This window comes from Acipenser ruthenus, chromosome 21, assembly GCF_902713425.1.
Source record: "Acipenser ruthenus chromosome 21, fAciRut3.2 maternal haplotype, whole genome shotgun sequence".
Classification (NCBI taxonomy): domain Eukaryota; kingdom Metazoa; phylum Chordata; class Actinopteri; order Acipenseriformes; family Acipenseridae; genus Acipenser; species Acipenser ruthenus.
In genome coordinates, this window is record NC_081209.1 from 13,346,393 (window position 1) to 13,372,244 (window position 25,852).

A 25,852-nucleotide genomic window follows, 5' to 3' on the forward strand; every position below is an offset into this window, starting at 1 on the left:
GCTCTGCCAGTATATGGTCTTGAAATGCTGACTCTACACAGAGTTAAGTTCTGTATTTAGAAGCCTGGGTGTAGGACATTTTTGTTTGATAGATCTGTATTTGCTAATGCAGCCAAGAGTGTCAACAAAAGGAGAAGTGACACCACCATATACCAAGCGGCTATTGAACAAAACAGTGCACCACATATCAGTGTTATAACGTATGCATATTAAAAACAGATCTTCCTCTTTATTCTTGTATGATTTTAGACACAGCTGGCAAAGGGAACCATCGCTGCAGTGTGAAGGTTGACCAACCAAGTAGAAAGAAAACGTCTTGACTCACAAAGATCCTGATATGTTGGGTGAAGTTATTTACTCCTATGTGAAGTTTCCTCAGAAAAACAAAGGCAGAAAAGCAGCTGATCAAACCAGCACAGGTAAGAGAATTGTTCATTTAAAGAGGCAATGCTATTCAAAGTGTTGGGCAGCCACAATGGAATGATGCTGCCATTAGGAGAATGGTACCACAGCAGGATAACTGATATTAAATGGTAATGTACACAGGCACAGGTGCTGCAATGGCAATGCAATGGTATTGTTCTAAGGAGCAATTACTGAGATGCACAAGAATATCATTCATATATTGAATTGCTGTAAGTGGAGTGTAGCCTACTGTGAATTCCAAATGGAATAAAAACATGTTGCTTATTTTCATTATACAACTACCATTACATTGATGTTAAAACATTGTGATTACATTGCAATCAAGTTAATTTCTTCTCATGTTTCTTTGCACAAGGAGATGGAAATGATGTCACCTACGCTGACGTGAAGTTTAAAGAAGCTCCAAGTGCCCAGAAACAGGGTGAGATTACAGAGTAATTATTACATCAACATCTCTCGATTTATCTTGCAATCTACAGTGTCTTTCTTGAAAGCATGTATTTATAACAAGAGTATGGCCACTAGATAACATTATGTATCATTTTTTCTAATTTTTATTAATAGTAGCAGTCATAGCACAACCAGGATTAGAAGCAGCACGCTTCTGATTGTAGGACTCAGTCTGCACTCCGGCAATGTGCTGTCCTTATTGGATGAGCCAAGGGGGACCCCCAGCTGAGTGTGTAACTGTACAGACTAGGAAATCTTCATTCATTTAGCAAATATTCATTCATTTAGCACCCCATCAACCTATGAACTTCGTATCATTGCAACTGACTCAAAAGAAAAGTATTGTGTACTCAACAGCCTGCTTAATAGTGAATAGCAGTCACTCAATTAAGGATTCAATCTTTTTTCAAACATATGAGACACAATACTACTGCAATACTAATACTACTACTACTACTACTACTACTACTACTACTACTACTACTACTACTAATAATAATAATAATAATAATAATAATAATAATAATTTGTGGAAATCACTTTTACAATCACAGAGCCCAAGGGCTTTTGTTGGTACCACAATCTTCACTGCTATTCATTTGAACAGGTGATGCACTGGACTGCTGTGGTCTACAGGTGGTTTGCTCAGTGGTATCTGTAGTGGTAGCAATACATGTTCAATTCCCCCAGAGTATCTGTAAAGCTGCTGACCAGTGAAATCTTTACTTAGCAACCCTCATCTTCCTGTTATCACACAGTATCACGAGGTGCTGTTTATTTAACTGCAGTTGGTTCTCACATTATTCTAATACAGCACATCTGTGCAAAAGGGGAAGCTTGTGCTGCTAAAGAAAGAAAGAAAGAAAGAAAGAAAGAAAGAAAGAAAGAAAGAACCCAGAAGGCCAGCTATCCAGAATTAACAACACACAAGAAAATATGTCAGGAAAAAATTGCCTACCGACTTAATGGAGCTCTTACTCTGGAGAATGGAATCCTCAGATGAAACCACAGAGTACATGTCATCATTTTGTTTCAATTGTAGCAGCAATTGTATTTTGTTCTTATATTCCACTATTGTAGCTCCATATTGCATTGCATATCATTGCCCAATTTATTTTCTTTATTTCTTTAATATAATTTTATACTGGCTGTAGAAATCAGTATACTAGAGTTTGACTGTTGAAGTTCTCCCATTTTTAGTTATATATTACAGCATGAAATTTATTTTCATTACAAAACCGCTGTTCCTTTGATTTTATAGTATTAGGTTAAAGTGGTCATAGCTAACACAGTAATTCAATACATCTGACCTGCTTTGCACTTTTGCACATTACTCTCAAATGTGCAGTTTTGAAAGAAACACGTGTTACAGCTGGTGCTACTTTAGGGTTAGAACACTCTCAGTTTCTTTGCATTTAAGATATCTGCTCTGCTTGCACTTCCTGTGTCATTTTACAGCAGCAGCGTCTTCTCAGTCAAAACATGTTACTGGATGAATACATGTTAGTCAACAGGGAAGCAACTGATTGGTTAATAACAGGAAAAAAGCCATTGAAGAGGTGGGGACAATTATACAGAGATTTATTTGACCAAGTGTTTTGATATTAAAATACATTTGAGACCTATATAATGAATCAAAGTGCACAGAAGCTGTGATTATATATATATATATATATATATATATATATATATATATATATATATATATATATATATATATATATATATACAGTACTGTGCAAAAGTTTTAGGCAGGTGTGAAAAAATGCTGTAAAGTAAGAATGCTTTCAAAAATAGACATGTTAATAGATTATATTTATCAATTAACTAAATGCAAAGTGAGTGAACAGAAGAAAAATCTAAATCAAATCCATATTTGGTGTGACCACCCTTTGCCTTCAAAACAGCATCAATTCTTCTAGGTACACATGCACAAAGTCAGGGATTTTGTAGGCATATAGTCAGGTGTATGATTAAACAATCATACCAAACAGGTGCCAATGATCATCAATTCAATATGTAGGTTGAAACACAATCATTAACTGAAACAGAAACAGCTGTGTAGGAGGAATAAAACTGGGTAAGGAACAGCCAAACTCAGCTAACAAGGTGAGGTTGCTGAAGACAGTTTACTGTCAAAAATCATACACCATGGCAAGACTGAGCACAGCAACAAGACACAAGGTAGTTATACTGCATCAGCAAGGTCTCTCCCAGGCAGAAATTTCAAGGCAGACAGGGGTTTCCAGATGTGCTGTCCAAGCTCTTTTGAAGAAGCACAAAGAAATGGGCAACGTTGAGGACCGTAGACGCAGTGGTCGGCCAAGGAAACTTACTGCAGCAGATGAAAGACACATCATGCTTAGTTCCCTTCGCAATCGGAAGATGTCCAACAGTGCCATCAGCTCAGAATTGGCAGAAAATAGTGGGACCCTGGTACACCCATCTACTGTCCGGAGCAGTCTGGTCAGAAGTGGCCTTCATGGAAGACTTGCAGACAAAAAGCCATACCTCCGATGTGGAAACAAGGCCAAGCGACTCAACTATGCACGAAAACACAGGAACTGGGGTGCAGAAAAATGGCAGCAGGTGCTCTGATGAGTTAAAATCTGAAATATTTGGCTGTAGCAGAAGGCAGTTTGTTCGCCGAAGGGCTGGAGAGCGGTACACGAATGAGTGTCTGCAGGCAACAGTGAAGCATGGTGGAGGTTCCTTGCAAGTTTGGGGCTGCATTTCTACAAATGGAGTTGGGGATTTGGTCAGAATTCATTGTCTCCTCAATGCTGAGAAGTACAGGCAGATACTTATCCATCATGCAATACCATCAGGGAGGCATCTGATTGGCCCCAAATTTATTCTGCAGCATGACAACGACCCCAAACATACAGCGAAAGACATTAAGAACTATCTTCAGCGTAAAGAAGAACAAGGAGTCCTGGAAGTGATTATATGGCCCCCACAGAGCCCTGATCTCAACATCATTGAGTCTGTCTGGGATTACATGAAGAGAGAGAAGCAACTGAGGCTGCCTAAATCCACAGAAGAACTGTGGTTAGTTCTCCAAGATGTTTGGGCCAACCTACCTGCCGAGTTCCTTCAAAAACTGTGTGCAAGTGTACCTAGAAGAATTGATGCTGTTTTGAAGGCAAAGGGTGGTCACACCAAATATTGATTTGATGTAGATTTTTCTTCTGTTCACTCACTTTGCATTTTGTTAATTGATAAATATAAACTATTAACATGTCTATTTTTGAAAGCATTCTTACTTTACAGCATTTTTTCACACCTGCCTAAAACTTTTGCACAGCACTGTATATATATATATATATATATATATATATATATATATATATATATATATATATATATATATATATATATATATATATATATATATATGTGGTTTGCAGAAGTATTCAACCCCTTTGCTACTGCAGCCCTAAATCAGCTCAGGTGCAAATGATCTGTTTGAAAGGTCACAAAATTAGTGAAATGGTTTCAGCCTGTGTGTACTCAAAGTGGTTTAACTTGTAGATAATTTCTCTCAGGTATATAAAGACTTTCAAGCTGCAACTCACATAGTGATCCAACAAAGCAATTATGAAGACCAAGGAGCTTTCGAAACAAGTCAGGGATAAAGTGGTATATAGGCACAGAGCAGGAGAAGGGTACAAGAAAATTTCAAAGGCGCTGATTATCCCTCTCAGCACAGTGAAGTCCATCATTAAGAAGTGGAAGATGCATCATATCACCCAGACACTACCCAGATCAGGTTACCCTCCCAAACTGAGCAGCCAGGCAAGCAGGAAACTTGTTTGGGATGTCACTCTGAAGCCAACAATGACCTTGAGAGATCTGCAAAGTTCTGTGTCTGAGATGGTAGTCAGTGTTCACACATCAACAATAAGCTGGTCCCTACACAAAGCTAGCCTGTATGGACGGGTGGCAAGAAAGAAGTCATTATTCAAAAAGCTTAATCTTAAAGTAGTATGGAGTTTGTGAAAAAGCATGTAGAGGATACTGCAGACATGTGGAAAAATGTTTTGTGGTCAGATGAGACAAAAATTGAACTTTTCTATCTAAATTCCAAGAGTTCCGTCTGGCGCAAGCCCAACACTGCACATCACCCAGTCAACACCATCCCAACTGTCAAGCATGTTGGTGGCAGCATCATGTTATGGGGATGCTTCTCTTCAGCAGGGACTGGGAAGCTTGTCAGGATAATGGGGAGAATGGATGGTGCAAAGTACAGGCGAATCCTTGAGGAAAACATGTTGAGTCAGCCAAGACTCTGAAACTGGGGAGGAAATTCACATTTCAGCAGGACAATGACCCGAAGCACAAAGCCAAAGCCACAGTGGAGTGGTTGAGCAAAAAGAGAATTAATGTTCTTGAATGGCCCAGTCAAAGTCCTGACTTGAATCCAGTCGAAAATGTATGGCAAGACTTGAAGAATGCAGTCCATTGACAATCCCCAACAAACTTATCAGAACTGGAGCAAATTTCCCATAAAGAATGGGCAATAATTTCACCATCCTACTGTGCAAAGCTAGTAGACTCATAGCACTAATTGCTGCAAAAGGTGCTTCTGCCAAGTATTGACTTAAGGGGCTGAATGCTTATGCAACCATTCAGTTTCATTTTGTATATGTTCTTTGCAAGTTTTGCTGACATTTAACCTCCTCCTCATATAACAGTGTTCAGTTTAACCACTACAGCTTTGAATACAAAAAGTTTGTTTGAAAAACTGTGCATAGATTATTTGTAATGCAACTAAATGTGATATTATTGGTAGGGGTGAATACTTCTGCAAACCACTGTGTGGTTAATGTGTTATAATAGTGATAAGTTTCTTTTGATGCTCGGTATATATAATTAGCTTCAATCATGTTCTTCTTATTTTTCTTCACACAAAGGAAAGGAAAGTGATGTCACCTATGCAGCAGTGAAGTTTGCAGAAGCTCCAAGTGACCAGCAACAGGAAACCCCTATTGGCACAGCAGGTGAGATCACAGATCACAGTACATCAACAGCTCTTCATTTTACCCAACAAAAAGGGGCTCATTTAACATAAACTCCAGAGTGCCATTCTACAAAGAGCATGACCAACATGTAAGAGATGTATGATGTATGATAATAACACCAACTGCTCTGGGAGGTCTACTGCCTCCCAGCTGCCAGGGTCAAAGACATCACATTGCAGGTTGACAAGCTACTGGCCAGAGCCGGGCAGAACCCGGGAGTCATTATCCATGTTGGAACCAATACTGAGGAAAAGAGCCCAAAGGTGTTTCAAGAAGGGCTCCAGCACACTAAGTGAGTGCATAGACATAGAACTGATTACCTGTTTAAGCTAGGACTGAGGAGGGCAGGATACACTGCTGGACCACTGGGAGAAACTAGTAAAGAGGCAGAGACTAGCCAAGTCACAGTGGACAACAATAGTAATATTTTTAAATGCCTATGTTCAAGTGCAAGAAGAATTCAAAACAAACTACTACACGCAACAGAAGCCTCTGAAAACTATGATGTCATCGGGATTCAGTTTGTGGGTTTAGGTTGTTGGACAGACAAGACAGAAGAGAAGGAGGGGTGGCGCTGTATAGAGACAACATAGAGGTAAAACCAATGGACATAGATGGAACACAACATCTGTGTGAATCCATCTGGGTCAAGGAAACTGACAAGAAAACAAAAGGATTGACACTAGGAGTGTTCTACAGATGCCAAGCTCAGATACCAATGATAGCATCTGTTTATGCAACAACATTAGAGATGCATGCAAGGACAGGGATGCCTTAATCAACTGGAACAGACCCACAGATTGTGGAGCGACAGAGCAGGAAATGGTGGAAGTGGCAAACGACAGCTTCTTAACATAACGTGTAAAGATATATATTGCATTTATATAGTGCTTTTTATACAAAACTATTGCAAAGCACTGTACAGTACATAGCGGAAAAAAAGGATAAACCACAATACATTTGTGTAGCATGTCACACATACAGATGAAGGCAGAGCATTCCATAGTTTAGGAGCTCTACAAGAAAAACCCTACCTCCCGTGTTGCTTTTGTTGACCCTAGGAATAACTAGCAGCCCGCATCCTGTGATCTCAGAGAGTTCAGAGACATCATGCTGGAAATGCAAGACCTCTTCATCCCAAAGACTAAGAATTCCAAGCTAAACAAACAGTCAGAAATATGGTTTAATGGTTAAGAGGGAGATCTACCGAGCGTACAAAAAACACAACATAGAGCAAAACAAAATGAGTACAAGGATGTTCTTGTGCAAGTAAAGAAAATATATTAGACATGCAAAGAGATATAGCTCCATATTGCTACAAACAATAAACATAACATCTCTCTGGAAAGAGTCCAGTGAAGAACAACCAGACTAATCATTTACTACTGCCCTGACGAGGTGAGCGCCCGTGAGAGAGAGGCCAGACTAATCATTTACCACCATCGTGATGAGACGAGCGTCCGTGAGAGAGAGGCCAGACTAATCATTTACTACCATTCTGACGAGACGAGCCCCAGTGAGAGAGAGGCCAGACTAATCATTTACTACCATCCTGACGAGACGAGCACCAGTGAGAGAGAGGCCAGACTAACCATTTACTACCGTCCTGATGAGACTAGCGTCCGTGAGAGAGAGGCCAGACTAATCATTTACTACCATCCTGACGAGACGAGCACCAGTGAGAGAGAGGCCAGACTAACCATTTACTACCGTCCTGACGAGTCGAGCACCAGTGAGAGAGAGGCCAGACTAATCATTTACTACCGTCCTGACGAGACGAGCACCAGTGAGAGAGAGAGGCCAGACTAATCATTTACTACCATCTTGACGAGACTAGCACCAGTGAGAGAGCTACCAGACTAATCATGTACTACCATCCTGATGAGACAAGCGTCCATGAGAGACTGACCAGACTAATCATTTACTACCGTCCTGACGAGATGAGCGTCCGTGAGAGAGTGACCAGACTAATCATTTACTGCCACCCTGACGAGACAAGCACCAGTGAGAGAAAGGCCAGACTAATCATTTACTACCATCCTGACGAGACAAGCGCCAGTGAGAGAGCAACCAGTCTAATCCCATGGCTCAAAGGAAAAAGCTATAAAGACCCAACTTGACAGTTTTGAGATCAATCAGCTATTAGGAATCAAACAAGCTTAGATGGGCCAGATGGCCTTCTTTGCTTTATACATGTTCTTATGATTTTACATTCCTATGCTCTTCAGTCTACCCAACAAACACTATGATAGAATGAGCTATTTCACTGCTGTCTGTATAAGCTGTGTGTGAGTCAATCCTGTGCTGTGTTCTTTTTCTCATTAGATCCTTCTGTCTGCAGAGTGTTTTCGTGCAGACAGGTTGCATTGGTCGTGACGTTGCTGTGATTGCTCTCAATGGCTGCCATGATATTCCTTGCATTCTACCGTGAGTATTTCACACAACATAGATGGAAATGTTTCATGGTTCACTCATAATCAAAGCTTAGCAACAGAATCATATAATACAGTTGTGAACCAATTGTGAAGGCAATTTCTGAAAGTGTTAAGCCTCCATCAGCCAGAAACCAAACAAAGTCACATAACTGCAATATGGAAGCTGCATAAGTTTGGACTTTAAGGTCATTTTGTTTTACTTTCTTTTCAGTTGTGGGCGTCCTCCAAGGTCAGTGAGCATCCTCCTGTTCCACTATAAATCAAAGTGTTTGATGACCTGAAATGAAGGCATTTATAATTAGACCATTCTTTAACCTAGAATGGTACCTGCTATCATTTTCTAAAAAAAGAAAATCAAATGCATGTTTGCTATAACAGGTGTGTACAGTATTTCAAAACTGCATGTGTGAGACCTACAAAGCAAATGGAAAGTCATTACAGGTAAGATCATAAGTGCACACTGGTGCAGTGGGTGCTGAGCCTCCCTGAAGACGTGCATGTTTGTTATATATAGACATTAACTTGATGACATTCAATTTATAATGTGTTGAATTTGTCTTAGTTCTATTTTGGCAAAACTAAAACAATCTGACATTTTTTTCTTTAGTAGCACACCATCCAATATATACAGGCCAGTGATTAATATATACAGGCCAGTGATTCAAAACTCACATTTAAGAAAAGACACAGAGAACATAAAGAAATCGTCTAACAACCATTTACAGCAGCCAGATAAACACTTCATGCAACAAGCTTGATCTTGGTTGTGGATAACTGCACTAGAAACAGGACTTTGTGATCTTGAATTGCACATCTATTCATAACCAGCAACAGAGAAGGTTTCTTTTCTGCATCAAATTGCAAAAAATGGCTTCAGTCAACAATGACTTGAGCAAGACTGAACAGTATTGTACTTCACAGTCACAAAGAGGTATCTAAAGCATTTGTAAATTAATTGACAGAAGCCCAGCGAGAAGGAACCAATGTGTAAGGTTATATAATTGGGTAATTTGCTAGAACCTCTTAAAAGACAGCTACTGTATCTTTCTCTCATTATGCAGGTGTCCCACACTGTCCACAGGAATGGGAGATGTCCAGTAACAAGTGTTACTACTTCTCAAATGATACAATGGACTGGAATTCCAGTCATAAAAACTGCACATCAATGGGGGGTCACCTGGTGATTATAGAGACTGTGGAAGAACAGGTATGGCAATCTTCTTTTCAATTTTTCTATTGTCATTTTTATGAATCGTGGCATTGCTAGTTGCACTGGACCATTCTGGACAGAAACACACCTTCATTCTTTTGAAAGAAGAAGTGCTGTTATATTCTTGCGCCATCTTATTGAATTAATTTGTTTATTTCATGAAGTTTTAGCCAGGACTATTACTCCCTGAGCCTACAGGTTTCAGTCTGTCTCTCTGCTTTAACAGTAACACAGAATCAGGCTCTTGCTTCATCTGTGTGTCTGCAGTGCACTATAGGTGATAAAGTCCTCCTAGACCAACGAATCATTTCAACTGTCTTCTCTTCCATCTTGCTTGATTAATGGGAGCATTGGTTCGACTGAAAAGTCTGGATTTCTGTATTCATTAATAACCTCTGACATCTAGGGTTAGGAATTTCCAAAACATATGCTAGTACTGAACCACACATTTTGAATAAGTAATCCAGTATTTAAATGCTGGTCCAACAAAAGGAGGAGTAATTTGTGGGTTATTGATTTTTATTCCAGTAATATGAATAACACGCTGTAATAGATACACCTACTTAAGAAAGCAAGTCAAAGCAAATGGTCCAGCAAAAAAAAAAAAAAAAACTTCTGTGGCATTGCAAAAGCCCTGCTTGTGTAAATAATGTGCATGGGAATGTAAGGTTGGCAGGAATAGGATTAATTATGTCCCTTCCAGCAGTAGTGTGGTCATTCCCCAATTGAGTGCTAATTGGGGAGTGGCCACCTGTATACTTGTATAAAAGAGAGGAAAATCCTTTGTTTGGAGGATGAAGTTTGGAGAGTGTGTTTTTTTTATTTTTTATTTTTTGCCTGTGTTGTGAAGTGTATTTTGACTGCTGGTAGTGAGGGTGGTTGCCTAGCCTATGATTGTTATTTTGTTTTGAATCTTTATTTTGTGTTTGTTAATAAATGTGCGCAACAGCGCTTCACTGTAGCTTCTGTCTGTGAGTCTCTATACAGCGCTTCACTGCAGCTTCTGTCTCTGAGTCTCTATACAGCTCTTCACTGCAGCTTCTGTCTCTGATTTCTATACAGAGCTCCACTGCAGCTTCTGTCTCTGAGTCTCTATACAGAGCTTCACTGCAACTTCTGTCTCTGAGTCTGAGTCTAATTCCTGCTGGTAACATATACATATGGACAGGAGAATAGTGGACAATTATTGTCCCAAGGGAAGACTATTGTTACTGACAGGGGGCTATAATGCCCGAAGACACAGGCACCCTGGAGGTAACAGTAATCTTCCTGAGGGGCATTTAAGTTTCCACTGTGAGCTGAGTCTAGAGTACATATTTAATATATGAATCAGTCCAAGAAAATAAGTGAGACAAGGTTAGTAAATATGACTATATATTTTGTTTAAATAATGGCATACATAAATAAATAAATAAATAAATAAATAAATAAATAACAGAAAATGTTTTTGAAGTTCATACTGCATAGTTGTCAAAGTGTTTGTGACGTACAGCTTGCCGTCTGGTTTCCTGACTGCTGCATAATACTCTCTAGTAGTGCGTTTAGATCTGGCCATCATATTTGTTTCCATTGTCAAGTTGAATTTGTTTGAATTTCAAAAAGTCAGAAAACAGTGACAGTGCTGTTTTAATCACCATTTTAATGTTTAGAGCATCTTTCTTTTGTAGTATGTTTTGTTATTCATTTTCTGTTAAGTCACAGAATTGCTGTTTAGCAGGTCTTTCACTTTCAGCCATTTTCTCTTGTTGTGAGGAGTGCAGGAGAAAGGCGTTCCTTTGAAAAGGGGCGGGACTGACAGTGATGTGAAGCATGAGTAGACATGTAGACATGTTAATGCAAAGAGTGCAAACTCAGTAATTCCAGCAAAACAGTAAAACAATGTTGATCATTTGTATCTACATAGTGTTTGAAATCTATAATACATAATTGTAAGGTAAGAAATGAAGTGTCTCTTAAGGTGGAATCACACTAGACAACACAAGTGACTTAACATAATGTAGTAGACCTTTATGTCAGTTTAAACAGGTTTCAATGGACAAGACATAGTGACAGAACCCAGTTTTGCAAACAATGTGGAATACCAAATGTTTAGTTTTGCTTGGATATTTATAGTCTTTTCACCCTGCTAAGTAGCCACTTCCATGAGGTCATTTGTGTATCTTCCTCTTTAAAACTTGCAGTCCTTTGATGTTTTAATGTACTTTTCCTCTCGGGATATGGATGCTTTATGTCTTCCTTGTGTCAAAACGCTTGTTGTTGATGTTGTGGATTATCTGTGCATAATTCAACTGTCCTTTCAGCCTCATCCAGTCCAGATGCCACCTAGCCCTGGTCACCCAGTTCAGTATGTCTGCAGGAAAGGGGCCCGTTCTCTTCACGACAGGCATGTCATTAATTAGTCCAGTTACATTTCTAACACATGTTCAGGTATTAATATCATATTCAGGGGATATGCACCACAGCGGGATCCCAGGATCCGAGCGGCTCACAGGCAGAAACAGAGATGGCAAACAATGTGTGAAGAGAATTAGGTGTGCTACCGATAGCGTTGGCCAGAAGGTGCAGATAGAAAAGCCCGAAGAGCTAGCCAACTCTGCAGGGAAACAGACTACAGAGCACCATTGAGCCAGTGCTGTCGGTGCAGACAACAAGGAAACCTCCGGGTCTGATCGCGATGGCCAGGGAGTAGTTACTGATTCTTCTGTTGCATCGACAGCGAGTCGGGATTTCAGGGAAGGGTACAGCCTCGGCATGAAATATTTCTTAGAGAAAACTAAAGGTAAGAGGAATGTTGCTTTTGAAGATCATTTTTCTGATATTTAGTTATTTGGCAATTCTGCCAAATACTTGATGAGAAAGGCTCAGGAAGATGGAACATTATGAACATTCTCAATAAGATAAGGTGCTGCTCAAAATCTGCAAGTTAAAATGGATGGATCACATTTTCATCTTTTGTTATTTGTTTTCCTGTTCTCCTTTTCTGTTATTTGTCTCCATTTTTTATTTTAATGGGTGAAAAATAGGCAGTTTGTTTTACTTTCTTTTCAGTTGTGAAGGTGCAGAGACGTAATGAAAAGAGCTGCCATTTTTGATTATTTAAAATAAAAGAGCATTGATGTTGCCTTTTTACAGCAAATACAGTGATTTGGATATTTTAAGTCATGTGTCTTCTTTGAGTGCAGGACTAGCAGTTTTATTTTCTGAAAGTTTTAACACTAGAACCACCACGGCAGTCATTTTGAGGTTTTGCATGTCTGAAAGTTATGCAGTTGTCCGTTTATGACTTTTCCTAAATACATGTATTAAATACACTGACTGCGTTTGAAAGGTAGGATCATGAAAATAAGGAAGTGTGACAGAGAGAGAATGAATTTTAGTCAAAAATCTCCCTCCTGACATGTATAACAGGAACAGTGTGCCCCGGACTGGATGATTTGGCAGTTCATTCCAGGGTCAGTCGGTAGACTATCCGGGAGCTGTTGCTAAGCGCCCAGTTTCCAAACCCAGACTTCACATCCCTACTGTGCACGTGACCTGTATCTCACCACGACACTAAGAGCACTCACTGTGGACTTGTGACCGTGTTGTGTTTGTGTATGTGTTATATATTTCTGGACTGAACTCACTGTTTTTCATGGAGGGATACACTTTGCTGTGTAGATCCTGTGCTTATTATTTAAGTGTTGCCGGCATGCAACCCAGCCAAATAAAGAGCTGTTTTATCATGGACTGTCGTGTGTATATTATTCCTGAGCACTGCATCACCACTACACCTGTGCCTGCAAACCACTTTGCCATAGGAAGTTATAATCCCGCCCACCTAGAACTGCCAAAACAGTCAATTGCCTTTTACAATACAGGTTTTTTATTTTGAATATAACTAGCGCTTCTGATTTTTTGTTTTAACCGATAAAACCCAATAAAACACCCCCAATACAAAAAAAATTAAATCGGTGGATAGGCAATAAACACTGGAAAACACCATAAAAACTGTGGAAATGGTTAATCTATTCACGTTGACTTTACCCTTTTCACATTAAAAAACGTACTACAAAACTAATAATAATTACATTTCCCCGCCTTCCTGACTAGTATCTTACTTGTTGATTAGTTCTGAATACTTTAAATCTGCCCCAACTACTGAGTGACAGCACATTCCTACATTTCTACTGGAGACTCCGCTTGCGAGATTTAAAACAGGATTACAATCATGATGGAGGTTTGTTAGCGGGATTTGAAGCTGTATTCCAGTGAAGATACAGAGGATTTAAAACAGAATTGTGGCGAAATGTACAAAATGCCTACAGAATGTGCAGGTGACCATAGGGATTTCGTTGTGGGAGACAGCAAAGGAAAGGTACAACTTAAGTTTGCAAGTACTGTCGAGTTACTATACATTTTTTGACACAAAAAAATGCTCAACCTTTAAGGAAAGTAACCGAAAACACTGATTTCATACAGCATATCAAAAACGAAAGCCCTGAAAAAAAACGATTTGCATAAAACTCGAAAAATAGCTAAAAAATAAGCATTGAAAAATACAATTAATAAAACCCGAAAAACAGAAGCCCTAAATATAAACTACAATATTCTATTGTTTTTATATACAAGCCTGTTGTTATCTCTACTGGACCTGGCAGCCATCAATTCCTTTGTTTTGAACAAGGAATGCACCAGGTAAAATATCAGTAGGAGAGATTTTATCTTGAAGCTAGCCACAGAGCTTCATCCGAAACATTTTGATCAGAAAACTACAAAGCAGCAGGTTGCTGCAGCTCAACCTGGATTCAGTGCTACATATGTTACTTTCATTTTAAATAAAAAAAATATATATATGTGCATATACCAGTTTACACCTGTTTACATACTAGTTTCTTTTGAAATGTTTATTTTATTAGGGTTTTTCATTTTTTGAAGTAGTGCTTTATATTTGGTAAGTTAGAAAATAAACCTTAATGTTTAATTGTTCATTTTGATATTGAGGTTGTTTAAAATGTAACTGTCATAATGAGTATGGGTATATACATATGAGTATAACCTTGGCAGTTCTAGTGTTAAACCCCATTCTCTCATCGTAGATGAGGTCATTCAGGGATGACTGCTTACCGTGCAAGCTGTTTATGTGTCTACAGATAGAAGGGAGAGAGTGGTGTTTTTGATCAACTTTAGATGTAAAATTTAACTCTGAAGAATATCTTTTCCTTGGAGGGGATTTTAATTGCACTACTAACGATAAGTTAGATAGGAACCATATGGAGCCCCATGCCCAGTCTGCCAGGGAGATACTCAGGATTGTGGAGAAGTAGGAGTTAGTAGATGTGTGGAGGAATTTTAATGGTGACAAAAGGCAGTATACCTGGATGCAGATTAGGGATATCACCCTCCCTAGCTAGATTAGACTGGGTTTATTGCTTTAAACAGCTTGTTTTATAAGCCCCATGGGAATATCAGACCACTCTCTAGTAATCACTACTGCTTTACTCCCATCATTAAAGCCAAGGAGTTCACATTGGCATTTTAACACACTTTTAACTCATGATGTACATTTTAAGGAATGTTATATTTTTTTTGGCAGAGGTGGCGAGAACAATTTCACTGTTATAATTCACTGAAGGCAGTGGTGGGATGCTGGGAAGCTGCAGATCTGCCAGTTCTGTCAGCAGTACACTGTGAGAGTCACAAAGAACATCAATGAGTCAAAGAGAGCCCTAGAGATTAACATCGTGGATCTCCAGCATGACCTGGTGTCTATTACAAATAGCAGTCAGATTGCAGACCTCAAAGACAAAAGCATAATTGAATGACTTGTTAGACACTAAAGTACAGAGGGTGCTCATTTGATCCAGGTTTGAGAGTGTGCCAGAGGTGGATGCCCCCACGCAGTATTTCTTTGGTCTGGAGAAGAAACAGAGCCAGAGTAAGCTGGTCCACTGCCTGCATTCAGTGTGCAGAGATCCGCGGGAGAGCGGTGGAATTTACTCCCAGCTGAGCTGCAGGACAAAGAGGATGGCACTCAGCTGTTATACAGCAATCTACCACAGGTCCCTGCAAAGGAGAAGGGCAGACTGGAGAGGGTACAGCGATCTACCGCAGGTCCCTGAAGAGGAGAAGGGCAGACTGGAGAGGGTACAGCGATCTACCACAGGTTCCTGAAGAGAAGGGCAGACTGAAGAGGGTACAGCGATCTACCACAGGTCCCTGAAGAGGAGAAGGGCAGCCTGGAGAGGGTACAGTGATCTACCACAGGTCCCTGAAGAGGAGAAGGGTAGACTGGAGAGGGCACAGTGATCTACCACAGGTCCCTGAAGAGGAGAAGGGCAGGTTGGAGAGGGTACAGCGATCTACCACAGGTCCCTGAAGAGGAGAAGGGCAGACTCGAGAGGGTACAGCGATCTACCACAGGTCCCTGAAGAGGAGAAGGGCAGACTGGAGAGGGTACAGCGATCTACCGCAGGTCCCTGAAGAGGAGAAGGGCAGACTGGAGAGGGTACAGTGATCTACCACAGGTCCCTGAAGAGGAGAAGGGTAGACTGGAGAGGGTACAGTGATCTACCACAGGTCCCTGAAGAGGAGAAGGGTAGACTGGAGAGGGCACAGCGATCTACCACAGGTCCCTGAAGAGGAGAAGGGCAGACTCGAGAGGGTACAACGATCTACCACAGGTTCCTGAAGAGAAGGGCAGACTGAAGAGGGTACAGCGATCTACCACAGGTCCCTGAAGAGGAGAAGGGCAGCCTGGAGAGGGTACAGTGATCTACCACAGGTCCCTGAAGAGGAGAAGGGTAGACTGGAGAGGACACAGTGATCTACCACAGGTCCCTGAAGAGGAGAAGGGCAGGTTGGAGAGGGTACAGCGATCTACCACAGGTCCCTGAAGAGGAGAAGGGCAGACTCGAGAGGGTACAGCGATCTACCACAGGTCCCTGAAGAGGAGAAGGGCAGACTGGAGAGGGTACAGCGATCTACCACAGGTCCCTGAAGAGGAGAAGGTCAGACTGGAGTGAGCGTTCATGCTGCAGGGGCTCTTTGATGCCCTGCAAGTGCTGAGCAATGGTAAAGCCCCTTCATCGACGGGCTACCGGTGGAATTTTATAAAACCTTCTGGGGTCTGCTGGGTCTGGCCCAAGAAAAATGCCCCTCAACTGCAGGGTGGCAGTTGTTACACTACTGGCAAAAAAGGGGTACCTATGTGCAGAGGAACTGGGAGGGGGTGCTGGAGGAGGAGCAGGGGCAGCTGGGAGGGAGTACTAGAGGAGGTGCAGAAGAACTGGGAGGGGGTGCTGGAGGAGGAGCAGGGGCTGCTGGGAGCCAGTACTAGAGGAGGTGCAGAAGAACTGGGAGGGGGTGCTGGATGAGGTGCAGAGGAACTGGGAGGGGGTGTTTGAGGAGGTGCAGAAGAACTGGGATGGGGTGCTGGAGGAGGAGCAGAGGAACTGGGAGGGAGTGCTGGAGGAGGAGCAGGGGCAGCTGGGAGGGAGTACTAGAGGAGGTGCAGAATAACTGGGAGGGGGTGCTGGAGGAGGAGCAGGGGCAGCTGGGAGGGAGTACTAGAGGAGGTGCAGAAGAACTGGGAGGGTGTGCTGGAGGAGGAGCAGAGGAACGGAGGGTGTGCTGGAGGAGGTGCAGAGGACCCCCTGTATAACGCTTTTCATGGCAGAGCCATCTCAAGGCACGTAACAGAAAACAACAATTCAAAACATTAACAATAAAACTGCAAAAATCATAAAACAGTAATAAAACTCTAGTACATAATATATTTTTAATATAATTATATAATTAATATATAATTATAGGCCTGGTTGCCTATAATTATGGCTAGCGTGGGTACAAGAGGAGACCTCAGTGACTTTGAAAGAAGGGTGATTGTTGGGGCGCATTTGGCAGGAGCTTCAGTGACCAAGACAGCTCAACTTGCCTATATATTTATGTATGTATATATATATATATATATATATATATATTGTAACACATCAGGGAGGGGGTTAGTGTCCTCCCTGAAGAAAACATGTGCGAATGCACATTTTGTTTAATTGTTTTATTGTTTATTGGTTAATTATCACCCGCACCTGAGCGGTATTGTAAATTAATGCCAGGCGCGGGGTATTTGAGACGTGCAGCTTGGCTGCACGGGGCTGCTGAGTAGAAGGAGACAGAAGACGTGCTCTGTTTCCGAGCAGTCCTGAGTAAGTGCTGTGTGTAGTTGTAGGGTTTTTATGACAGGTAAACGGCTTAGCCGTCCTGCGAGCTAGTCAGGGACCTGCATAAAACGTGTAGTAAGTGCTCCAAATCGGAGTTAGGTGTTTGTTTATGTTTTGTTTATTTTTGTGTGTGTATTAAAAATTAGCGCAACCGCGCTTAAAAACTCCATTTCTTGTGTTGGGTCGTATTTTTAAAGGGGCAACGAACCCGAGTGAGTGCCGGGCCGTTACATATGGTGGCAGAGTGTGTGGGCGCCCCTACGACCCAAGAAATGGAAAGCATTTGAAGAATTAATTGCAATGCTCAACCGCAATACTGCTGCTCAAATAGAGCAGACTGAGAGATGGGAGAGAGAGTTTGGGTGGCCCCCGTTAGAAGTAAAAGAACGGGAGCCGACAGAATTGGAGCTGCTGCTCCAAAAGTGGGAGCAGGCAGAAGAGGCGGTGCCGGCGAGAGAAACCGCGGAATCGCCTGCACCAGAGGAGCTGCGGCAGGGAGAACAGGAGGAAGAGACCGTCCCGGAGCCAGAGGAGGTGAGCACCGCACCTCCACCTCAGCTCCAGCCCACAACACCGGAAGAGGATCCGGCGCTGGTCAGTGCGGTCCCTTGCCCCTTGCTCCTGGACACCCTGCCGGTCTTCCTAGACCTCCCTGCGCTTGGCCTGGAGCCCAGGAGTCTGCACCATCGGCCACAGTTCTGCCCCTGGTTCCCTACTCCGCTCTCCCCAAGCACCCAGACGTCGCTGAGCTGCTGCCAGACGTCGCTAGTGCTCCCCCTGTTCGCCGCTAAGCTCCCCCTGGGTGATCGGACATCGCTGCGCCGGTCCCCAGGTGAAGACCTCTGCCCGCTGCTGCAGCCGCCTGTTCCCCGGCCGTCGCTTTGGTCGCCCCTGTCAGCCCGGTGGGGTCCCATGTCGCCGGTTCAAGGTCCCTTCCTGGACGCGCCGGAGGGACCGACCCACCCTCAAGCTCGCCCGTGCAAGAGGGCGAAAATTGACATTTGTGGACTCGAGGGTGGGTGGTTGTGTTTTAGGGGAGGGGGTGGCCTTGGAATGGCCGATCAGTGTTGCACACTTGAGGGGAAGGATGTGTAACACATCAGGGAGGGGGTTAGTGTCCTCCCTGAAGAAAACATGTGCGAATGCACATTTTGTTTAATTGTTTTATTGTTTATTGGTTAATTATCACCCGCACCTGAGCGGTATTGTAAATTAATGCCAGGCGCGGGGTATTTGAGACGTGCAGCTTGGCTGCACGGGGCTGCTGAGTAGAAGGAGACAGAAGACGTGCTCTGTTTCCGAGCAGTCCTGAGTAAGTGCTGTGTGTAGTTGTAGGGTTTTTATGACAGGTAAACGGCTTAGCCGTCCTGCGAGCTAGTCAGGGACCTGCATAAAACGTGTAGTAAGTGCTCCAAATCGGAGTTAGGTGTTTGTTTATGTTTTGTTTATTTTTGTGTGTGTATTAAAAATTAGCGCAACCGCGCTTAAAAACTCCATTTCTTGTGTTGGGTCGTATTTTTAAAGGGGCAACGAACCCGAGTGAGTGCCGGGCCGTTACAATAATATATATATATATATATATATATATATATAAGAACAGTAAAAAAAAAAAGTCAGATTAAAATGGAAACGATAAATCGTACAAAATAGGTCTTTAATCGGAGAGGACGCCCAGGGATATAAGGGACTAAAAGATCCCTTAAGTATGATGGGGCCAGAGGGCTGGAGATCTGCAGTGTAAGGTATTACATACCATCACTGCTATTAATGATTTTATTAATGTTCTTAACCCTTCAGAGTGTGACTCCTGCCCGTTCAGCACTCAAAGGAAAGCAACTAACAATTGTTATTTTACGTCAGACCAAGATCACTATATATAACAGCAGAAAAAACCTGGTCGAAGGTCATTTGAACCTTGATGGTGTTGTATATTTATGATCCTTGTCAAACAGAGTTGGATCCTGTAATTAGTGTGTCTCTATCTTTGCACATTGTAATCGATTACATTGCTTTCTGTTTATCTGTATTTTTATACATTTGACAATAAAGTACACATAGAACTCAGATCTGTTTTCAGATCTGTGATTAGGACTACCAGTGCAGTCTGGTTTTACCAGAGAAGGACTCTTAACTGACAAGATGAGTTGTTTTCTGTTTAGAGATTCCTATCAGAAAAAGCTAAGCAGATCCTGAACAATAATATTCTGACCAAAAAAGAGATGTCACACTGGATCGGCCTGACTGATGTGGTAAAAGAAGGAGACTGGCTCTGGGTGGACAACACAACTCTCAATTCCAGTATAGTGTAAGAACTGCAATCCCATTCTGAAATCACATCACAAAGACTAGGATACATTTTTTGCTGTGCACTAACTTGATGCCTCTAAAATATTGCTGATTAAGTGAAACACTGAGCATGCACAGGTTAGTGCTGTGATCCTGACTGACACTTGCCCCTCATCTCTTTCAGATACTGGGCCACTAGACAGCATGATGGTGGTAAAGAGCCAGATAACTATGATAAACTGGACACATCTGGGGAGGACTGTGTACGTCTACTTCCAGTAAAGAATAACACCCTGAACATCTGGTACGACGCATCATGCTCAGCTCATTATGAAAGAATCTGTGAAACAATACCACAGCTGGTCTAGACAATCCACAAGCAAGGGTTTTAGCTACAACTATTTAAGTAAAAAAAAAGAAAAACATAAATTACATCATTTCTGAAAAAATATCCAAATCATAATGAAATGTAAACCTAGCCCTGAATATTAATGTATGGTCATTTAAAGTTGTCTGTCTATTAATCAATCTCAACTCACCAGCAGGGATGAGCATCCCTAGGGCAGTGCACCACAGAATACAACACAGTAACACAGTAACACAGTGACACAGTAACACAGCAACACAGCGACACAGCAACACAGCAACACAGTAACACTTCCCATTCTAACATCACATGAACTATTCCATCATTACAGACCTATATATATGACAGGTCTAGGAAAGAGAAATCCACTCAAAACAGCACACCAGTAAACTAATCAAGTGTCTGCTCACAGAAATTGTTATTTCTGTTTCTGTACAAGTCACTGGAACTATTTAATTTGTTTAACTGCATTGTCTTTTTAAAGTGATTTATTGCTGATAGGTTTTAAGGAGTTGAGGCTTATTATTTTCCAATGCGTGTATATTATTTTTTCATATACAGCTGTGGCCAAATGTTTTGCATCACCTAGAATTTTAGGATTGAGACATAATTCCCCTGCCTCCAGAGCCCGCTCCTTCTCCACCCTTGCTCCCCAGTGGTGGAATGACCTTCCTACAGATGTCAGGACTGCCCAGTCCCTGACCACATTCCGGCGCCTCCTTAAGACTCACCTCTTCAAACAGCACCTGTAGAACTCCTCTGTTGTATCCTGGGACACTATCACCCTTCATTTAAATATGCTTTATTTTGCTCTTATCTGCCCCCTATTTTACTGCATTTAATCCTGTACCTCAGAATATTGTAATCTGCCAAGTGTTTAATCTGTAGTATTTTGTACTTAATCATATCCTGATGTAACTTTCACTATTATCTGCTGTATTATTGAATTGTGGTTTGTCACACTTGAGAATTATTGTATTTCTTGTTCTTATTGTATGACTTATATTGTAACACTTGAATGTATTTGTATTTGCTTGCGATTGTAAGTCGCCCTGGATAAGGGCGTCTGCTAAGAAATAAATAATAATAATAATAATGTCGACCAAGGGTCACAAATGGAGAATAGATAAAGGGGCATTCAGAACAGAAAATAGGAGGCAATTTTTTACACAGAGAATTATGGGAGTCTTCAACCAACTCCCCAGTAATGTTGTTGAAGGTGACACCCTAGGATCCTTCAAGAAGCTGCTTGATGAGATTCTGGGATCAATAAGCTACTAACAACCAAACGAGCAAGATGGGCCAAATGGCCTCCTCCCGTTTGTAAACGTTCTTATGTTCTTATGTTCTTAAGTGCAAGGCAGAATCCTTACCTCTCACTATTACGTTTGTGCCGCACTAGGTGTAATTTGTAGTCCATGGGAGACATGTCATGGCCGAAGCCTCTAGAGCTTAATGGGAAACACCTGGGTGCATTTGAGGGGATTATGCAATTGACTTATTGTTTGACTGTTTGTAATTATTGTCAGGTCTAAGTGTATATAAGCTTGTCTTTGTCTGTGTTGGTGGTGGGTGAGAGAGAGAGAGAGAGAGAGAGAGAGAGAGAGAGAGAGAGAGAGAGAGAGAGAGAGAGAGAGAGAGAGAGTGAGAGTGAGAGAGAGAGAGAGATCCAGATTTTATAAATACAATACTTGTGAGGGGATTGTGTGTTCGGGACTGTTTTTGGAAAAACTTTTATTTTGCTCTGTGAGCATGTTGGTTTTGTAAAAGTGTTTTTGTTTATTTAAGTTAATAAAGACACGCCCAGCACTTTCACGCACAGTACTTGTGTCTGTCAACTTCCTGGTCTGGGGACGTCACCACTCAAGTATTCTGTCACAATCATTTAAATGGATAAATGATGGCAAAGTGCTAATCTGATAACAGGTGCAGAACAGCAGGTGAAAACCATTCTTTACATACGCTGCATTTTTAGTGGCCACTAAAATCCCACTTTGAAGCAACTAAACACGGTTTGCATGTGCAAAATACTGATTTTGGCGCAATATGGGTGTTTTGCAGCTGCAAATCACTTTACATCAGCCCCCATGTGCATACAATTAAACTGATTTCATTAAACAACTTGTAAATGGCTTTTACAGCATCGAAATGAAAACAGAGCTACAATACAGGGCATGTGCTCTTAATACGGACTGTTTTTATTTTTGCTTGATTTGTTTAATCAATGATTGGTAGCTTTAGCTTTCTTTTTTTCTAAATAAATGCACTGGTGCACACGATTCAGTCTGAAACACGTCTCTGATCACTAGCACACTGGGGCACACGGTTCTGAAGTGTGTTCATGACAGCAGTTCAGTCTGAAACACGGCTCTGATCACTAGAACACTGTATGCAACAAGAAGCTCAGTGTCCAAAATGTTTTTCCAATATTATAACAGCAAGAGAACATTCAAAGAGGAGGTTAAATGTCTAAGAGACACAAATGGCAAAATCATAGATGAAGAATAAAAATAGCAAATATATTAAATGATTACTTTTCACAAGTTTTTACAAAGGAGGAAACGGACAACATGCCCCACATGTCGACCTCTTCCTATCCAATTTTAAATAACTTTAGCATAACAGAGGCAGAAGTGTTAAAGGGACTAGGAGCTCTTAAAATAAACAAATCCCCTAGGCCGGATGAGATCCTCCCAATAGTACTCAAAGAAATGAAAGAAGTTATTTACAAACCGCTAACCAAGATCATGCAACAGTCTCTTGACACAGGGGTTGTACCAACAGACTGGAAAATAGCAAACGTAATACCAATCCACAAAAAGGGAGACAAAACCGAACCAGGTAACTACAGACCAATAAGCCTGACTTCTATTATATGTAAACTTATGGAAACTATAATAAGATCCAAAATGGAAAATTACCTATATGGTAACAATATCCTGGGAGACAGCCAGCATGGTTTTAGGAAAGGGAGATCATGTTTAACTAACCTACTTGACTTTTTTGAGGATGCAACATTGAAAATGCATAACTGCAAAGCATACGACATGGTTTATTTAGATTTCCAGAAAGCTTCTGACAAAGTCCCACATAAAAGATTAATTCAGAAACTGAACGCAGTAGGGACTCAAGGAAATGCATGCACATGGATTAGGGAGCGGTTAGCAGGTAGAAAACAGAAAGTACTGATTAGAGGAGAAACCTCAAAATGGAGTGAGGTAACCAGTGGTGTACCACAGGGATCAGTATTAGGTCCTCTGCTATTACTAATCTACATTAATGATTTAGATTCTGGTATAGTAAGCAAACTCGTTAAATTTGCAGACGACACAAAAATAGGAGGAGTGGCAAACACTGTTGAAGCAGCAAAGGTCATTCAAAATGATCTAGACAGCAATCAAAATTGGGCAGACACATGGCAAATGAAATTTAATAGAGAAAAGTGTAAAGTATTGCATGCGGGCAATAAAAATGTGCATTATAAATATCATATGGGAGATAGTGAAATTGAAGAAGGGAAATATGAAAAAGACCTAGGAGTTTATGTTGACTCAGAAATGTCTTCATCTAGACAATGTGGGGAAGCTATAAAAAAGGCTAACAAGATGCTTGGATATATTGTGAGAAGTGTTGAATTTAAGTCAAGGGAAGTAATGTTAAAACTCTACAATGCATTAGTAAGACCTCACCTAGAATATTGTGTTCAGTTCTGGTCACCTCGTTACAAAAAGGATATTGCTGCTCTAGAAAGAGTGCAAAGAAGAGCGATGAGCCTGCCACTCAACTGGTTGCTTAGCAACGCGTCTCCAACCGCGTGTCGCAGCTGATTTTCCACAGACACACACTTGCGCAGGAACCAGCGACCCGGTTCCCTGTCACAGGCACAAAGAGGAAATCAAAGACGACAAACCGTAAGAAACGAAACAATATTATTCGTAAATTAATAATAAACAAATATATGAATAAAAAAGATGTCCTCTTTTGCAGATAAAATGGAGTACTACAGTGTGTGTATTGCACAATATTGCTATACGTAATGGATGTTATATTGATACTCCAGAGGATACAATACAAGCTCAGAGGGAACATGATGCGGCACTTCATGTTCCGCTAGAAAATGAATCAGCTGCTGCTCCCGCTAAACAGGTCAGGGAGGGTGTAATACGTGACTATTTTACACTTTACATGTAGTAATGTCAATGCCATGAAATAATGTACCTTGTATCCCTCACACTTATTTCAATGTGACTTTTGTTTTATGATATGAACAACAACTGCATGTAATCATGGATGATATGTTTGTATTACTATAATTTCATCACTGAGAGGTATATCAGGTATGTAATATTATTTTCAATAATGTATTACAAAAGAAACAATGTAGTTAGGCTAAATTGGTTTATTGAACCAACTTGGCCGCCAACTTCCCCAAGGTCGTTATACTGCCCCCTCTAAACAGTGAACCATCCCGGTCACAGTCACGCCTCTTACTCCAGGAACCTTCGAGAGGGTTGGTGCGCCCTCTTACCCCTTCGGGGCTCCCTCACTGGATCTGCTGCGAATGGTGGCTGCCCAGAGAGCAGACTGTCTAAACTGCCTGGACCGTCCTGCCCTCCCGTCTCACTCGGCTCCTTTTGATGTGGGGTCTTCCCATGGCAGGACCCTACCGACGTGGCAGGGCTCTGTGTCTGATTCTGCTCAGCTCACCACGGTTTCCCATAACGTCCCGGCGAACCTACTTCTTGGGACTCCCCTGACCTGTTCTCTCCCTGCTCCGGAACCGCGGTTACCCCTGGTCGATAGGGCGCCAACACATCGCCCCCCTGTGTCGCATCTGGATCTGGTACACCACATCGGAGAACCGGGCCAACACTTTACATGGCCCCTCCCAATGGCTATCCGGCTGGTCCACAGCACTAGCTGGACAGCAAGCGTCCGGTTGAATCGCTCAACCATACCGTCACTCTGTGGGTGGAGTGGGTGGTGTGGGTCCTATAGATGCCCAGCCTCTTGCACAGCTCCTTGAACACCTGCGACTCAAAGATTTGGCCTTGGTCGCTATGCAGCTGTTTAGGGATCCCGAACCGGCCAAACGTACCTTCCAGCAAGCGGTGGCGATGTCCCACTGTCCTACAAGGCCCTTTACCTCCTTGGAAAGGGGTGCCACCTCTTCGCATGTCGGCAGCCGGTCCTCGATCAGTCTGGCCATAACGGGGCCAAGTTCTGGATCAGCTGCCAAAGTTTGTTGGCCAGTACCTCTCGGAGTGGCCCTTGGGCCATAGTGACGATGTTGACTAGTGCTGCGGTCGCCTTGGCGGGCTCTTTTTCTTCAAGTTAGGTGCAGTGCCGACACTGTTCCTCTTTGCAGGGGCAGTGGGATAGAGCGTCCACATTTCCGTGCTGCCTCCCAGCCCTGTGAGTGATTTGAAACTGGTACCCTTGCAGGGCCTCAATCC

At 41.9% G+C, this 25,852-nt stretch overlaps 1 protein-coding gene across 1 annotated transcript; it reads left to right on the forward strand.

Moving 5' to 3' along the window:
* The first annotated feature begins 238 nt into the window (after positions 1-238).
* LOC131699087 (C-type lectin domain family 4 member E-like) lies at positions 239-21,214 on the forward strand. Its single transcript, XM_058994840.1, has 8 exons — positions 239-419; positions 782-847; positions 5,793-5,879; positions 8,226-8,327; positions 8,547-8,564; positions 9,397-9,542; positions 19,903-20,048; positions 20,214-21,214. The coding sequence occupies exons 4-8, from the start codon at positions 8,297-8,299 to the stop codon at positions 20,395-20,397; spliced, it is 525 nt and encodes a 174-aa protein (XP_058850823.1). The 5' UTR covers positions 239-419; positions 782-847; positions 5,793-5,879; positions 8,226-8,296; the 3' UTR covers positions 20,398-21,214.
* The last annotated feature ends 4,638 nt before the right edge of the window (positions 21,215-25,852 follow it).